Source organism: Bufo gargarizans, chromosome 2 (genome assembly GCF_014858855.1).
Source record: "Bufo gargarizans isolate SCDJY-AF-19 chromosome 2, ASM1485885v1, whole genome shotgun sequence".
Taxonomy (NCBI): domain Eukaryota; kingdom Metazoa; phylum Chordata; class Amphibia; order Anura; family Bufonidae; genus Bufo; species Bufo gargarizans.
Window position 1 is genome coordinate 657,809,281 of NC_058081.1, and position 18,791 is coordinate 657,828,071.

The 18,791-nt window shown below is 49.2% G+C and overlaps 1 protein-coding gene across 2 annotated transcripts in view; it reads left to right on the forward strand.

Annotated features, from left to right (window-relative positions):
- Nucleotides 1-18,791, forward strand: part of BUD13 (BUD13 homolog) — a 47,615-nt gene that overhangs the window by 11,936 nt on the left and 16,888 nt on the right. Inside the window, exons 3-7 of one of the 2 annotated variants that reach the window (XM_044282267.1) lie at nt 318-402; nt 6,210-6,243; nt 11,960-14,155; nt 14,195-14,484; nt 18,012-18,169. In XM_044282267.1, coding sequence (XP_044138202.1) covers nt 318-402; nt 6,210-6,243; nt 11,960-14,155; nt 14,195-14,484; nt 18,012-18,169 — 2,763 coding nt within the window. Of the gene's footprint in view, nt 1-317; nt 403-6,209; nt 6,244-11,959; nt 14,485-18,011; nt 18,170-18,791 lie in introns of both variants that reach the window. The other variant, XM_044282266.1, reaches the window with a different exon arrangement.

The window sequence follows — 18,791 nt, forward strand, 5'->3', positions numbered from 1 at the left end:
GAATGGAGTATGGGGGGACCCTTTTAAAGATCTGGGAAGTTCCTATTTCCTGTCCAGACAGGGGGAGGATCTCTACCAGGTGCTGTCATGGGCTCAAAGAAAACGGATTACCGATAAGTAATCAATGTATTTTAGCTCAAAATGAGTACAATGCACTAATAAAAAATAAATAAATAAAATGCCCCCAAATGTGTACATAGCCTTTAAACACCCAGACCCCTGTTGATCAAAACTTCTGGTTTGACTAGTAGTAGGTATCATTTAATATATTCAATCCATAATTTGTTGTCTGACGACATTCTTCTTGTGCGGTACAGGTGGCGCAGTTTGTAGATGAACGTCCGGAGGAGATCAAGCGCATGGAAGAGTTCAAGAACACCAACAAGTGGAAAGTAATAAAAGGTGAGAGGGGACAGTATACATACCCTGGTATAAGTGATATGTATCAGATGTTACAAGGACCCGACCTTTGGATTCCATGTGCTCTGTGTGATCCATCATTTCACCTGTTGTGATGCTCTAGGGCTGTCTGATTCCCCACCGATTACTGCAGCATTACACACTGTGACCTGGGATTTGTAATGCACGCAACTCTTTACCAACGTTTTCTTCAAACATTCTGTCTAGCAGTTTCCTGGTTATACATGGTTGATATATTGACAGCTGTCTTATATGCATAAGGGGCAGACTTACTTGTGACTGGTAAGTCTGCCCCTTATACGGTAATACAACCCTAGCTCCAGTAATGTTGGATAGTGCAGATCTGCTGTTCTGGAGTCTAAGGCTACTTTCACACTAGCGGCACGGACCTCCAGCAGGCTGTTCCGTCGGGTGAACGGCCTGCCGGATCCATCCTGCTGCTAGTGACTGTGTGCCCCCGGACTGCCGCACCTGTGGGGACGGTGCGGCAGTCCGGAGTCACACTGTCACTAGCGGCAGGATGGATCCGGCAGGCTGCTCACTCAATGGAACAGCCTGCTGGAGGTCCGTGCCGCTAGTGTTAAAGTAGCCTAAGTAATCTGGATGACTACCCTTTTGGGAACTAGAATTCTCATTCGACACGAGCAAGTTCAACGTTGGCGAGCACTGACAAGATTTCACAGCATTATATTGATTTATGATGCTATCTAACCTTTAGGCCTCTTTCAGACGGTCGTCCTGGATTTGCTTCGGATGCGTCCCTGGTGCATTGCGGGAAACCCCACGCGAGTGCACACACAATTTCAGTCAGTTTTGACTGATTCCATTGCGTCGTTCAGTTTTTATCGCACAGGAGCAATGTGTTTTGCTCGCAACTGATAAAAAACTGAATGTGGTACCCGGACCCAAACCCGGACTTCTTCAATGAAGTTCGGGTTTGGGTTCGGTGTTCTGATTTTATTATTTTCCCCTTATAACATAGTTATAAGGGAAAATAATAGCATTCTTAATACAGAATGCTTACTAAAATGTCGATTGAGGGATTAAAAAAAATAAAAACTATTAACTCACCTCATCCACTTGATCACGCAGTCGGCATCGTCTTCTTCATTCTTCTTTCAGGACCTGCAAAAGGACATTTGATGACGTAATCGCGCTCACCACGTGGTGACGTCAGCACACTTCCTGCTGAATGAAGATAGAAGATCCTTCTATCTTCATTCAGCAGGACCTGCGCTGACGTCACCATGTGGTGAGCGCGATTACATCATCAAAGGTCCTTTTGCAGGTCCTGAAAGAAGATGATGCCGGCTGCGCGATCAAGTGGATGAGGTGAGTTCATTGTTTTTTCTTTTTTTAACCCCTCAAGCAACATATTTTACTAAGCATTCTGTATTAAGAATGCTATTATTTTCCCTTTTATAACCAGGTTATAAAATCAATTTACTAACATCATCTCCTAGCAACCATGCGTGAAAAAAACAACAACATGCGGATGCGATTTTCACGCAGCCCCATTCATTTCTATGGGGCCTGTGTTGTGTGAAAAAACGCAGAATATAGAACATGCTGCGATTTTCCCCGCAACGCACAAGTGATGCATGAAAATCACTGCTCATCTGCACAGCCCTATTGAAGTGAATGGGTCCGGATTCAGTGCGGGTGCAATGGGTTCACCACACGCATTGCACCCGCACAGAATTCTCGCTGATATAATGCTGTTAACCAATAAGGGTTACATAGCATCAATATAATGCTATGCTGACCCCCTCAGTGCTAGGGAGGTCAGGACAGGAGCTGCTGCGTACTCACTCTGCGAGTTCAATGCATTGAACTCATTCGTGTGAAACGAGCCTAAGGCTTAATGTATTGGCTGTTGTTCAGACTTCACTGAAACATAATTATTTTAATGGCTGAATTGAATGTTAATGTTCGAGTGGTGTACAACTAATTTTGATGAGGAATTAAGGACACTCTTAAAAGGACTTTCTCATCCGTATCATTAGGGGACACGGACTTGACCATGGATATAGTTGTTGCCACTAGGGGGCGGACACTAAGCACAAAGCACGCAGGCCTCTTTGGCAGGGACGGCAGAGAGTCGGGCCTGCACTTGCCTGCAGTTTCGATGGGGACTAACTCCATAACTCCATTTTGGGGGCGGGGCATGAAGTTCCTCCCTCCTTCAGCTGTATCCTGGGACGAATCTTGGCGCTGTTTTCTGCCTCCGCCCACATTCTGTTTTAAATGCGCCTGCGGCGGGACTCTGGCAAGGCACCTCCGGACAAGCTGCATTGAGGGCCACAGGCTGTGTAAGCTCTGTCTCCCCTACTTACAGGGTTTAAACTACTCCCCTCATCCTTCCTGTCACTACAGTGCTCTCATTATGTCCGAGCCCAGGCCCCAAAGCAGGCGGTCACTTCGGTGCACTATTTTGCTTGTGCGTCTTGTCGCTCAAAATTTCCATCCAGTGAGTCGGATCCCCTCTGCTCCACTGTCAAGTGGCTCTGCCCCTGACCCAGTCGCCCCTACTGCCCAGCCTATGGTAGAGCCGGAGTGGGCGCGCTCCCTGTCAAGGATGAAACAGGACATTTCCCATACCACTAGCCCCAAGCGGCCAACAGACAAGTCTGCCCCGGATCAGAAGCCCAAGTCTTCCTTTAAACCTTACCCTTCCTGGCATCCCCGTCAACAGGGCTCCAAGTTCTATAACCCCAAGACCTCCTCTACATGACGTGCAGCTTCTAGCACCCTCCGATCAGGTGGGCGGCCGGCTTCATCTGTTTCGGCATGTTTGGCTGGCTCACGTCTCGGATGCTTGGCTGAGAGAGGTAATCGCAGAGGGTTACAAGCTGGCAGGTAGTGATTGTCCCGGTTCCTGCGCAAGACCGTTTTCACAGGTTCTACTCCAATCTCTTTGTGATCCCCAAAAAGGAGGGGATGTTCTGACCCATTCTGGACCTCAAGGCACTCAATCGCTTCCTTTTGATCCGCCACTTCTGGATAGAGTTCCTGAGATCTGTTCCTGAGAGTCCGGCGGCCTCTCACCGGGAACTGCCGTACTGCGCCGGAGCTCCGCCCTGTCCCCATTATAGTTAATGGGCTGGAGCGGCGGTCCGCCGTCACGGCGAAATAGTGGAAGGACGGATCCGACAGGGTGAACAGCCTTTCGGATCCGTCCTGCCGCAAGTGTGAAAGTAGCCTTAGACGATATTCTGATAAAGGGTCTGTTATTCTGGGCAACAGCGGACAGCCTACGCATGGCCCTGGACACCCTGGAATACTTCGGATGGATCCTGAATCGACCAAAGTCCTGTCTTTATCCACTCTCCGTTTTCGGATTCTATCCTTGTTGCGGCCCTGTCCTCTTCCCATTCGTCATTGCATGCAGGCTCTGGGTCACATGGTCTCTGCCTTCGAAGCAGTTCCCTATGCTCCGTTCCATACCAGGACTCTTCAGCGAGCCATTCTTACCAATTGAGACTGTTCCCCAGCCTCCCTGGATCGGCCCATACGTCTCTCTGCCGGACCCACCTGACCCTCAGGTGGTGGTTGGTGTCCCCAATACTGACGTCGGGCCGCTTTTCCCTTCCTCTCCGTTGGACGGTGCTGACAATGGATGCAAGCCTCCGGAGTTTGAGGGGGAGTGTTGGGAAATCTATCAGTTTATAGCAACATTCTGGAATTAAGAGCGATTAGTCTCTCTGCTACATTGAACAGACCATCTCCAGGGACGTCCAGTTCGAGTTCCTTCCGTCAACTCCACGGCTGTGGCGCACCTTAATCACCAGGGCGGCACCCGGAGCCCGGCAGCCATGTAGAAAACAGCTCTGATTCTCTGCTCGGTGGAGAGCCATATTCCGGCGCTGTCGGCAGTTCTCATCTCATCACATGAATCTCAGGGCCTCCCGCTCCAACCGCAAGGACTAGAACTTCGTCGTGCGGTCCAGGGATCCCATGGCCCTGGCGTGCGACGTCATAGTGATTCCGTGGAGTCAGTTTACTTTTCCTTACGTGTTCCCTCCTCTTCCTCTCATTCCGGGTCCGAAGGTCTGCCCGTCATTCTCGTGGCCCCCAATTGGCCACTCAGAGTGTGGCACGCATCTCTTGTCACTCTCCTTGCCGGCGAACCCTGGCGTCTTCCTCTTCAGGAGGACCTCTTTTTGCAGGGACCGATCTACCACCTGAGTTTAGGGTCGCTACGTTTAACGGTATGGCTGTTGAAGCCGCCGTACTAAGGGCTTGGGGTTTCTCGGATGCTGTTGTCCAGACCATGATTCGGGCCAGAAAGCCATCGTCTTCGTTTCCTGCCCTACAAGGTGGCCATTTTAGTGGCGGTCACTTCCATCCGTAGGGGGTGTTGGCACTCGCGGCTCTTTCCTGACAGTCGCCTTTCCTGATCCTCCATCAGGCCAAAGTAGTCTTTCGCCCTGTTCAGTCCTTCCTTCCGAAGGTTGTGTCGGCATTCCATCTCAATGAAGAGATTATTCTCTCTTCATTTTGTCCTGACCAGTCTCATCCTTGTGAGCAGTCACTCCACATTCTGAATTTGGTACGAGCCATTCTCATCTATCTGTCCCAGACGTCATCTTTTCGACGGACAGATTCCCTGCTTGTCATTCCAGAGGGGCTGAGACGAGTGCTGACTGCGTCTAAGCTTCCATTTCCTGATGGAGTCGTTTGGCCAATGTGCGTACCGAGTTGGTGACTGATTCCCACCCTTTCGGGTTACTGCTCATTCTGCTTGGGCAGTAGGGGCCTCTTGGGCGGTGCATCATGGGGCTTCGGCCCTTCAGGTATGCAAGGTGGCTACCTGGTCATCTTTGCACACCTTTTCCAAATTTTACAGAGTACACACCTTTGCATCTTCTGACGCTTCTCTGGGGCGTAGAGTTTTGCAGACGGCGGTTCGCTGGCTGGGTTTTTTTTTTTGTTTATCCCCACCCTTGGGGCTGCTTTGTAAGTCCCATGATCAAGCCTGTGTCCCCCAATGATACGGATGAGAAAACTAGATTTTTGTACTTGCCACAAAATCTGTTTCTCTTCCGTTCATTGGGGGACGCAGCTTCCACCCGTTCTCTCGTTTACGGGCCTTGTCTGGCCTATGTGATTCTGGGTTTGTACATAGTTTGGTTTTCCTGTTTTTGTCTTACTCCTCCTGCTGCTTTTGCACTAACTGATTTAGCTTATTCCCTGTAGGAAGGGTATAGCTGAAGGGAGGTGCTCACACCTTTTGTGCTTAGTGTCGCCTCCTAGTGGCAACAAACTATACCCATGGTGAAGCCTGTGAACAGGAGAGAAACAGATTTTACGGTAAGTACTAAAATCTACTTTTATATGGCTGCTTTCATCCAGGAACACTGTCTCACCTTTCCATAGGTTATGTCTAATATTGCAGCTCAACTCCATTGAAGTGAATAGTGCTAAGTTGCAGTACTACACACAACCTGTGAACAAGTGTGGCACTGTTTCTGGAAAAAATTAGCCATGTTTTTAAACCTATGTGCAGGTATGTTGTGAAGGGATTCCAAATTCCCATTCAGCTCTTCAGGTAATAAGATACTGTATCATCTCTAACGAATTCTAAGCATTTTAATGTAGGTGATGTTCCCGTTTACTGAAAGGGGCCAGGTCACAGTTCAGTACACGCTGCCTGATGACTGTAGGACTGTTTACAGGAGATGCCATGGGGGCCACCGCTCTCTAGGGAATACGCTGTATTTTTAGGTTTTATCTTACAGATGTTTGGTCTAGAGATGTATTGACTGCAGCTGACTTATTTGTTGTAGGTGATGAGTCCCCTGAAGAAGAGCAAGATTCAAGGTAATGCAATTATTCCACGTTCAGACAGTGCAGCTTCGTGAACTAAAACTCTGCTGTCCGTTCTCGTGCAGTGTGTATACAGTAAATGCCTGCAAGAAGTGTGGTGTGCAATATGGAAGCCCCCAGAGAAGATAAGACGGCTACAATATAAACATACAGTAACCCATATTTATGCCACAATTATGGCGTAAGTTCTATTTGGCACAAATCAGTTCAGGCAAACATTGTTATTGATTTGTGCCAATAGGCCTTCAATATCCGTTTACTGGGAGCCCAACTCTCGCAGCTACAGCTGTGCTGCCTTCATTACATACACACACTACTGCCTATCCGGCTACTAACCACTCTTATCCCAGACTATTAAAACATAACTTTTACTTTTTTATTTTGTGAGCTACCTAAAGGGTTAAAGACGCTGTTCCCCATGAGAGATGCTGTAAATGAAGGGTCAGTAAGGTGTATAGGTAGGCGGGAGTGCACGGACACCGCTCAACCACACGTCACCATCCCAGCTGTATGAACAGAATACTATGCTGCGCCTGATGTCTACTTGGCCCCCATAACTGGGGTGTTTCGCCAGCTATTCTGGCTTCATCAGGGGTATCAGGCAGACTGCCCGATACCCCTGATGAAGCCAGAATAGTTTTAAAAATAAAGTAAAAGTTATGTTTTATTAGGGCTCTTTCACACCTGCGTTCTTTTCTTCCGGCATAGAGTTCCGTCGTCGGGGCTCTATGCCGGAAGAATCCTGATCAGTTTTATCCTAATGCATTCTGAATGGAGTGAAATCCGTTCAGGATGTATTCAGTTTCGGAACGAAACGTTTTTTGGCCGGAGAAAATACCGCAGCATGCTGCGCTTTTTGCTCCGGCCAAAAATCCTGAAGACTTGCCGCAAGGTCGGATCCGGAATGAATGCCCATTGAAAGGCATTGATCCGGATCCGGCCTTAAGCTAAACGTCGTTTTGGCGCATTGCCGGATCCGACGTTTAGCTTTTTTAGAGTGGTTACCATGGCTGCCGGGACGCTAAAGTCCTGGCAGCCATGGTAAAGTGTAGTGGGGAGCAGCATACTTACCATCCGTGCGGCTCCCGGGGCGCTCCAGAGTGACGTCAGGGCGCCCCAGGAGCATGGATGACGTGTTCGCATGGCACGTCATCCATGCGCATGGGGCACTCTGACGTCATTCTGCAGCGCCCCGGGGGCCGCACGGACGGTAAGTATACCGCTCCCCCGCTCCCCACTACTACTATGGCAACCAGGACTTTAATAGCGTCCTGGCTGCCATAGTAACACTGAAAGCATTTTGAAGACGGATCCGTCTTCAAATGCTTTCAGTACACTTGCGTTTTTCCGGATCCGACTTGTAATTCCGGCAAGTGGAGTACATGCCGGATCCGGACAACACAAGTGTGAAAGAAGCCTTAGGCCTCTTGCACACTGCCGTGTTTCACGGCCGTATGCAGGCCGTGGAACCGCGGCCTGGATCCCTCCTGAGAGCAGGAGCGCACGGCGTCACTGGTTGCTATGACGCCGTGCGCTCCCTGCTGCCGGCACAGTACAGTAATACACTGGTATAGATCATACCAGCGTATTGCTGTATAGCGGCGGCAGCAGGGAGCGCATGGCGTCATAGCAACCAGTGACGCCGTGCGCTCCTGCTCTCAGGAGGGATCCAGGCCGCGGTTCCACGGCCCGCATACAGCCGTGAAACACGGCAGTGTGCAAGAGGCCTTAGTCTGGGACAAGAGTGGTTAGTAGCCAGATAGGCAGTAGTGTTTGTGTAATAAACCCTTCCCAGATAGGGTCCTTTTATAGAAAATACCCTTCATTACATGGGGCCATCTGTCAACACATCGTCTGCTTGGTAGTGTTGGGGCAGGATTTTGGAGCTTTGTCCGGTTCACATGAACAGGAAGAAGATGCAATATCCTGCACCATCTCTACTAAGTAGGTGGTGTGCAGGCAGCCCCATGCAAACAATGAAGTGGACACAGAGCTCACACGAGCGACGCAACCCCTTCATACAGCTGACCAATGGGGGTGTCTGGAGGCCGTTGCTCGTTCATCTGAGGGCCTATACTGTGGATAGGAAACCAGTATCCTGAACCCAGAAAACCCCTTTAATGCATACTAAAATCACTAAGTTGTGTCTGGTTATCTGAAATGCCCATTGATTACACGGTCTATGAATTTCCACAAAGATAGATCATCGCTGTGTCCTTCCATTGCCACTAGATGATGTAGTTGCACTGTAGGAAAATGAAATAGGGAATTAATAGTCACCATGATGATTTTAGTTTTTGGGTGACAAGATGCCTCGCAGGGCTACGCACTGCTTTCGGTGTCCTGTGTCCCCCTGTTGGAAGATGTTGAGGTGGCTGAAATTCCTTGTCACTTTCCATTCTACTCATGAGACATTGAGAAACAGCTGAGTGAGCGAGCACCATGATGTGGGTGCCGCCTCTCTGTAGTATTTTACTATGGATGTAAAGATGACTTAGAAATAGTATAAATAGTAAAGGAATTTGTAATGGGAATGATGGTACTGACAGAGTGATAGTAGCGGTGGTAAAATGAGATCAGATGCCATTCTCATTCCAGGGAAATGGGCCACGAGCAGTACATTACATATGGGTTTGTAAAAAGTAGCAATGCTGGAGTACTTTACCCATCATGTAGATGCAGGGTAGTTCACAAAGGGTGTCCCCACCCTAGAAGTGGAATGCAAAAGATAGAATAGAATTGAAAATTGATAACAATACAATGGTGATAACATCCCTTTATAAACCCCTAGTATAGTTTTAAAAAAATCAGTTCTTTATAAAACAAAGGTGTTTAACCTTCCCCTTAGAGGGGTTGTCCATGATTTTAATATTGATGGCCTATTCTAAGGACAGGTCATCAATATCAGATTTGCAATAGTCTGACAGCTGCCAATCAGTTGTTTCCTTATAGATCCAACACCAGAAGGCGGTGTCGGTACTGCACATCTCCATGTAGTGGACTGAGCTGATAACTGCAGCACTAATCCCATTGAATTGTATGGGAGCAGTGCTTTGGTTACCAGCTCCGTTCACTGCACAGTGCATGGAGCTGTGTAGATCTGGAGCCGATTTCCAGTGTCGGAGATGCAAACAAACAGCTGATTGGCAGAGCTGCGCAGTGTTGGACCTCCACTGATCTCATATTGATGGCCATCGGTTTCAAAATCATGGACAACTTCTAGGGGTTGTCTCATCACAGACAATGGGTGCAAATCGCTAGGATATGCCGCCATTGTCTTTTATAGGTGCTGGTTCCACTTCCGTTACCATCGAGAATGTAGCCCTGAAAGTGCCGGAGGGCGCACTGTGCATGTGCAGCCGCCCTCAATTAATTTTCTATGGGGCTGTCGAAAACAGCCGACTGCTGCCTCGGCTATTTCCGTCGGGCCCATAGAAGTAAATGGGAGCTCTGCGCTCCCATTCACTTCTATGGGGAGCGTGCTTGGTGATGGCCAGACCAGAGTCCCCCCAGCCACCACCTTGCGGGGATCCGTTCCAGATATAGGTGCGGGACCCGCACCTATAAGACAATGGGGGCATTTCCTAGCGATATGCTCCCATTTTCTGTGATGAGACAACCCCTTTAACCGCTCCAGGACCGCATAACTGGACACATCCGTGCGTCATCTCGGGAGAGGCGAGATTTCCTGTGAACGCGCGCACACAGGCGCGCACGTTCACAGGATCGGAAGGTAAGAGACTGGATCTACAGCCTGCCAGCGGCGATCGTTCGCTGGCAGGCTGTAGATGCAATTTTTTTAACCCCTAACTGGTATATTAGACGCTGTTTTGATAACAGCATCTAATATACCTGCTACCTGGTCCTCTGGTGGTCCCTTTTGCTTGGATCGACCACCAGAGGACACGGGCAGCTCTGTAAAGTAGCACCAACCACCACTACACTACACTACACCCCCCCCCCCCCCTGTCACTTATTAACCCCTTATGAACCCCTGATCACCCCATATAGACTCCCTGATCACCCCCCTGTCATTGATCAACCCCCTGTAAGGCTCCATTCAGACGTCCGTATGTGTTTTACGGATCCACGCATCCATGGATCGGATCCGCAAAACACATACGAACGTCTGAATGGAGCCTTACAGGGGAGTGATCAGGGAGTCTATATGGAATGATCACCCCCCTGTAAGGCTCCATTCAGACATCCGTATGTGTTTTACGGATCCACACATCTATGGATTGGATCCGCAAAACATACGGACGTCTGAATGGAGCCTTACAGGGGGGTGATCAGTGACAGGGGGGTGATCAGCCCATATAGACTCCCTGATCACTTCCCTGTCATTGATCACCCCCCTGTCATTGATCATCCCCCTGTAAGGCTCCATTCAGACGTCCGTATGTGTTTTGCGGATCCGATCCATGGATCCGCAAAACACATACGGACGTCTGAATGGAGCCTGACAGGGGGGTGATCACCCCATATACACTCCCTGATCACCCCCCTGTCATTGAGGGGCTCCATTCAGACATTTTTTTGGCACAAGTTAGCGGAAATTGTGTTTTATTTTTTTTATTTTTTTTTTTTCTTACAAAGTCTCATATTCCACTAACTTGTGTCAAAAAATAAAATCTCACATGAACTCACCATACCCCTCGCGGAATCCAAATGTGTAAAATTTTTTAGACATTTATATTCCAGACTTAAAATGCCCCTAAAATGCCAGGGCAGTATAAATACCCCATGTGACCCCATTTTGGAAAGAAGACACCCCAAGGTATTCCGTGAGGGGCATATTGAGTCCATGAAAGATTAAATTTTTGTCCCAAGTTAGCGGAAAGGGAGACTTTGTGAGAAAAAAAAATAAAAAATCAATTTCCGCTAACTTGTGCCAAAAAATAAAAGATTCTAGGAACTCACCATGCCCCTCACGGAATACCTTGGGGTGTCTTCTTTCCAAAATGGGGTCACATGTGGGGTATTTATACTGCCCTGGCATTTTAGGGGCCCAAATGCGTGCGAAGTTTGAAATCAAAATCTGTAAAAAATGGCTGGTGAAATCCGAAAAGTGCTCTTTGGAATGTGGGCCCCTTTGCCCACCTAGGCTGCAAAAAAGTGTCACATGTGTGGTATTGCCGTACTCAGGAGAAGTTGGGGAATGTGTTTTGGGGAGTCATTTTACATATACCCATGCTGGGTGAGAGAAATATCTCGGCAAAAGACAACTTTTCCCATTTGTTTATACAAAGTTGGCATTTGCCCAAGATATTTATAAAGGAAAACAGTCTATTAATTCATTTTTTCTTATTAGAATACTCAATCAGTAGAATACTCGATTGCTAAAATAATCGTTAGCTGCAGCCCTACACTGAATGGTAGTTTTAATCAACCAATGGCAGACCTTCATAGTTTGCAAAGAAGTCAGCCATACTTAAAATTTTTGTATTTTTGGCTGATAGTTTAACAGCAGATATTTAGTGCAAACTATTTCAATGTGGACTAAGATGCAATATGACTCCATCTCCAATCATTCAGCAGATAAGCATTCGTTCAATAGTTGTTCAGCTATCAGCCTACTTTTATCTAATGTGTATGACCACCTTTAGCACTTACTTTATTAATGGCTGCTTCTGTTAGTTACTAGAATGCATTATCGGTCTTTATGATGTTGTAATTCATTTTATTTTATTTTTTATACCATCTATAGGGCAGAAGAAGATGTCTCTGCCATGGCTGAGAAGACTGATCATAAGTCTCCTGACTATTCTCCAAAGAAAGGCAGGCATGACTCCCCAGACCCTTCTCCACCTCAAAGGACCAGGCATGACTCTCCAGACACTTCTCCACCTCAAAGGGCCAGGCATGACTCTTCAGACCATTCCCCTCCTCCAAAAAGGATACCTCCCCCCCCAAAAAAGGGCAGACGAGAATCTCCAGATGCCTCACCACCCAGGAGGAGGGGAAGACAGGACTCTCCAGATGCCTCACCTCCCAGGAGAAGGGGCAGACAGGTGTCTCCAGATGCCTCACCTCCCAGGAGAAGGGGAAGACAGGGCTCTCGCGATGCCTCTCCAGCTAGGAGGGGAAGACGGGACTCTCGAGATGCCTCTCCACCCAGGAGGGGAAGACGGGATTCTCCAGATGCCTCACCACGCAGGACGGCCAGGCTGGAATTACCAGACACCTCTCCACCCAGGAGGAGCAGACAGGATTCTCCACCCAGGAGGGTCAGACGGAACTCTCCAGCTGTCTCTCCACCTAGGAGGGAAAGGGGAGACTCTCCAGCTGCCTCTCCACCCAGGAAGGGCAGGTGGGACTCTCCACCTGCCTCTCCACCCAGGAGGGGTAGACGCGACTCTCCACCTGCCTCTCAGTCTCCATCCAGAAGGGGCAGATGGGACTCTCCACCTGCTTTTCCACCCAGGAGGGGCAGACGGGACTCTCCACCTGCTTTTCCACCCAGGAGGGGCAGGCGGGATTCTCCACCTGCCTCTCCCCCTAGGAGGGGCAGGCGGGATTCTCCACCTGCCTCTCCCCCCAGGAGGGGCAGGTGGGATTCTCCACCTGCCTCTCCCCCCAGGAGGGGTAGGTGGGATTCTCCACCTGCCTCTCCCCCCAGGAGGGGCAGGTGGGATTCTCCACCCAGGAGGGGCAGAAGGGACTCTCCACCTGCCTCTCCACCCAGGAGGGCCAGGCGGGACTCTCCTGCTGCATCTCCACCCAGGGGGGGCAGGTGGGGCTCTCCAAACCCCTCTCCACCAAGGAGAGGCAGGCGGGGCTCTCCAAACCCCTCTCCACCCAGAAGGGTCCGGCGGGACTCTCCAGCTGCCTCTCCACCCAGAAGGGTCCGGCGGGACTCTCCAGCTGCCTCTCCACCCAGGAAGGGCAGGCGGGACTCTCCAGCTGCCTCTCCTCCCAGGAAGGGCAGGCGGGACTCTCCAGCTGCCTCTCCTCCCAGGAAGGGCAGGCGGGACTCTCCAGCTGCCTCTCCTCCCAGGAAGGGCAGGCGGGACTCTCCAGCTGCCTCTCCTCCCAGGAAGGGCAGGCGGGACTCTCCAGCTGCCTCTCCTCCCAGGAAGGGCAGGCGGGACTCTCCAGCTGCCTCTCCTCCCAGGAAGGGCAGGCGGGACTCTCCAGCTGCCTCTCCTCCCAGGAAGGGCAGGCGGGACTCTCCAGCTGCCTCTCCTCCCAGGAAGGGCAGGCGGGACTCTCCAGCTGCCTCTCCTCCCAGGAAGGGCAGGCGGGACTCTCCAGCTGCCTCTCCTCCCAGGAAGGGCAGGCGGGACTCTCCAGCTGCCTCTCCTCCCAGGAAGGGCAGGCGGGACTCTCCAGCTGCCTCTCCTCCCAGGAAGGGCAGGCGGGACTCTCCAGCTGCCTCTCCACCCAGGAAGGGCAGGCGGGACTCTCCAGCTGCCTCTCCACCCAGGAAGGGCAGGCGGGACTCTCCAGCTGCCTCTCCACCCAGGAAGGGCAGGCGGGACTCTCCAGCTGCCTCTCCACCCAGGAAGGGCAGGCGGGACTCTCCAGCTGCCTCTCCACCCAGGAAGGGCAGGCGGGACTCTCCAGCTGCCTCTCCACCCAGGAAGGGCAGGCGGGACTCTCCAGCTGCCTCTCCACCCAGGAAGGGCAGGCGGGACTCTCCAGCTGCCTCTCCACCCAGGAAGGGCAGGCGGGACTCTCCAGCTGCCTCTCCACCCAGGAAGGGCAGGCGGGACTCTCCAGCTGCCTCTCCACCCAGGAAGGGCAGGCGGGACTCTCCAGCTGCCTCTCCACCCAGGAAGGGCAGGCGGGACTCTCCAGCTGCCTCTCCACCCAGGAAGGGCAGGCGGGACTCTCCAGCTGCCTCTCCACCCAGGAAGGGCAGGCGGGACTCTCCAGCTGCCTCTCCACCCAGGAAGGGCAGGCGGGACTCTCCAGCTGCCTCTCCACCCAGGAAGGGCAGGCGGGACTCTCCAGACCAATCCCTCCCTGGAAAAGTAAGAAGACTTACTCCTTCTCCACAAAGACAAAAGCATCTCAATCCTAACAAAAAAAGTAAATCCTACTACACAGACTCCCCAGATGTTTCTCATAAAGAAAGGCGTGACACAGGTTTGGACAAAGGATCGAAACGCGATGTAAAGAAGTCCCTTCGAACCTCTCCACATTCCTCGTTGCGGCATGATTCTGATTCAGACCCTTCTCCTCCTCGGAATAGAGCATTGTCACCACCACGAGACACTCGGAAAAAAGGTGTGTTTAAATAGTAGAATATAAAATATTTCTAGTAGTTATACAAGAGGGATGCTCTACTTGATGGACGTGTCATGTTATTGACCCAAAAAAACTAAAGCCAGGTTTTAGTAACTACTTTGCATTTTCCATAATTAACGGAAGCCAATTATCAGTGCCGAATCCGTTGCACAAATGGCCTCAGCTACGACTGATGGAACCCATTGACTTACAGTTGGGGTCCATCAGGCTTCTCTGCGGTGTCTGCAAGAAACCAATCAAAGAAGAGCAATTAAAATTGCTCAACACCACTAATATAACAAGTGGTTTCTCCAAATTCGACAAGTGCCTTCATAGCAGACATTTTTAGTGCTTAGCTTAGCACCGGATTCTGGCAGCATTCTATAGCCCTTTATATTCATGGACAGTGGCCTCCAGTTCGCTAACATTCTTGGGTTTTTGTGCTGCAACCACCTTTGCGGGCAATTACTGCATTGTACTTATTTTGAGCTAAAAATCATTTTTTCAATTGGTCTTTATTAACAATATGGAATCCTTTTTTTTTCTCTACAGAGCTGACATGCTTTACTAGCAGCCTGTAGATGTTTTGCCCTTTCCGTCATCTGAGGAGCAGACGGACTTCTTATCTCTGCTCTCTCACATCATAAACACTCATTAAAGCTCAATCCTTATCTAAGGGCTCTTTCACACTTGCGTTGTCCGGATCCGTCGTGTACTCCATTTGCCGGAATTACACGCCGGATCCGGAAAAACGCAAGTGAACTGAAAGCATTTGAAGACGGATCAGTCTTTAAAATGCGTTCAATGTTACTATGGCAGCCAGGACGCTATTAAAGTCCTGGTTGCCATAGTAGTAGTGGGGAGCGGGGGAGCAGTATACTTACCGTCCGTGTGGCTCCCGGGGCGCTCCAGAATGACGTCAGAGCGCCCCCATGCGCATGGATGACGTGATCCATGCGATCACGTCATCCATGCGCGTGGGGAGCCCTGACGTCACTCTGAAGCGCCCCGGGAGCCGCACGGATGGTAAGTATGCTGCTCCCCCGCTCCCCGCTACACTTTACCATGGCTGCCAGGACTTTAGTGTCCTGGCAGCCATGGTAACCATTCAGAAAAAGCTAAACGTTGGATCCGGTAATGCGCCGAAACGACGTTTCAATGGGCATTAATTCCGGATCTGGCCTTGCGGCAAGTGTTCAGGATTTTTGGCCGGAGCAAAAAGCGCAGCATGCTGCAGTATTTTCTCCGGCCAAAAAATGTTCCGGTCCTGAACTGAAGACATCCTGAACAGATTTCTCTCCATTCAGAATGCATGGGGATAATCCTGATCAGGATTTTTCCGGCATAGAGCCCCGACGACGGAACTCTATGCTGGAAAAGAACCACGCAAGTGTGAAAGAGCCCTTACTGATAGGAATGTGGTTTAAATAAGTGTTTATGACAAGAGATGAGCGAATTTCATGTTATGAAATTAGTTCACGCTTCATTTGGTGGTAAAAGCAGAATTGTGTTACGGATTCCGTTACCACGGACCATAACGCAATTCTATGACGGAATGCCTTTAGAGGCATTCCATTATTCATTCCATCGTAATAGAAGTCTATGGGCTGCATAACGGATCTGTCCCGTTTCGGTTATGCAGGAGAGGAATGCCTGCATAACGGAACAGGGACAGGGACGAATGCCTGCATAACGGAAGTGTGAACGAATTTCAAAATATGAAATTCGCTCATCTCTATTTAGACCTCTCTTAGTAGTTTAGAAATGAGGGTAATTAGATGAGTGGCACAAAGTGAAAGCACCAGTCACACAGTTAGAAAAACTGTTAACCCATTTATGACTGAACAGCTCAATATTTTTAATAAATACCTATTTAAAATAAGATTTTTAACCAAAAATAAGTTAAATGCAATCATAAAAAAAAAAATTGACTCCAAAGGTGTACATAGCCTTTAAGATGCCGCCAAAGATTTTCTGTGGGGTTCAAGTCAGGCAACTGTGATGTCCACTCCAGACTCATCCTGTACTTCTTCTGAAACCCAAGCCTTGGTGGACTTTGAGGTATGCTTGGGATCATTGTCCTGTTGGAAGGTCTAGTGACGCCCAAACTTTAGCTTCTTCCTAGGATTTCCTGATACCTGATTGAATCCATCTTGTCCTCCACATGCTGCAGGTTTCAAGTGCCAGAGGAAGCGAAACATCTTCACAGCACCACAGAGCTACTGCCATGCTCCACTGTAGGCAGGGTATTCGTTTCAGCATGTGTCCTCCTCCAGAGGTACTTCTGATCCATAAGATCAAAAGTTTTGTTTTGTTGTTCTACAGAACAGAATCCCAAAACTTCTGTAGCATATTTTATATGCTTTTTGACTCTTCTTGAGTTTTTGGGTCAATAGAGGTGTACGACTTGTGGAGTTCAGACATGGAGGCCTACAGCATTCAGTATTGGCCTTACTGTACACACTGGAACCTCTACTTGCTGCAGGTGTTTTGCAGTCACTCAAGGGTTTTTGACCACCTGGCTCCTCAGGAATCTGGTGACCGCTAGAGATAGCTTCCTCTTTCTGTTACGTCCAGGTAGGGAGCTAGTGTTCCTTTAACTTTGAACTTTGGGGAGAGATTTACCAATGCTTTAATACCTCAAGTGTTATGGCGCACACCATATTTACAGCATTATGTGTGGCTTTTATTGCTTTCTAAAGTGGCATTAAAGGTGCATGGGCTTAGCGGAAAGGCCGGGGCCTCTCACTGCATGCCAGAAACTGGTGTAAGTTATAGCTAGTCTGTGCTAGCTAACATCGTTGGAATTTTGGTGCACAGACTGGCAGAGATTCACCTAATTTATCTGCCTCTTAATAAAATGGGCGCACCTAACTCCAGCGCACGGGATCCAGGCTGACATAGGGAAGGCCAGTCTTGATAAAACTCCCTTTGTGCTTCCATCTGTATCTTTAAGAACATTTAGTACCTTTTGCTATCCTTGTTTGTGGAAGGCAATAATCTCTTCTCTTTTTGGAAGGTGGATTTACAGTGCACCATTTTTGGGCCGATTCGGGAATGAACCTTACTACGAACGTTTGTTTCCCATAATAAGCCCCTGTACGCCTCCACGTGTGCTCATATGAGGGATTCTGTGGAGGAGGTTGAATCATTCTGAGACTGCAAAAGTTGAACTTGGAGAAACCACTTGTTATATCAGTTGTGTGGAGCGATTCAAATTGCCCTTGATTGGTTTCTTGCAAAGAGCTGAAAGCTTGTAAACTTTACAATGGGTGTTAAATAATTTTTCTTGCGGCTGTATATTGCTTGTGCGTTCATATTTGTCTCTGATCTTATAACAAAAATCTACGTTTTGACAAAGGGAAATAGAATAAGCAAGTAAGAATCTTACCCTGTCTGCTGCTTCTCACCCAGAACAGTCACATTATGTCCCTTATAGAGTCCTATATCTCTCCTGACTGTTCAGCAAGCATTACAGATATGCTAAGTCTTTGACACTGGTTTATATATATATTCTCTTTTTCCAGCTGCACAACAGAAGGACTCGCGCGCATCACCTCGAAGGAACGCGCAGACTAAAGGTTCAGACTCCGACCTATCACCTCCTCGCCAAGCACAGAGAAGAGACTCTGATTCAGACTTGTCACCACCACGACGCAGAGGTGAAAAAAGCGGAGGCTCCCAGGTAATGATACGTTGCGTTCATAGTTGGGCTCTACATGCCAGAACGACAGAGCTCTGATTTTCTTTTACTTTTTTCCAGTGCTCATCTGTAATCTGTGGGGGTACTTGACGGGCAGCAAGTGTCACCGCAGAGGATGTGAAATATCACATCGTTCGTGGAGTTTGATTATCTTCCTATGTAATGTATGAAGAAATCAAATCCTCCAGAACACTCACTCAGGGTATATCCACAGGGCAGATCCTCTACGGATGAAGTCCCATTTAATGGGGCTAATCCACGTGTGGAAATCTGCAGCCATGCAAACGGCATTGCGGCCTGCACTTGCACGTATGTTAATGTGGTTTCCACAGCGCTGTTCATATGCACCAAAATAGCATGTGTGGAAAAGCCAGAGATTAAATGACAATAGGTTTAATTCTAGCGTGGATCTCCTGCACACCCAGCAGCCCTTCCACAGCAAATCCATGGCAGAACTCGATTGTGCTTATATGCAGATGTGTCGGTTCACCTTTTGGATAATAAATCTAGGTGCAGTTTGGTGGTCGTGTATCCTGCTAGAACATCATCTGCTGGCGAAGAGTCAGGAGGCCACCATACACACTAGATGGTCACCTAGGACTGC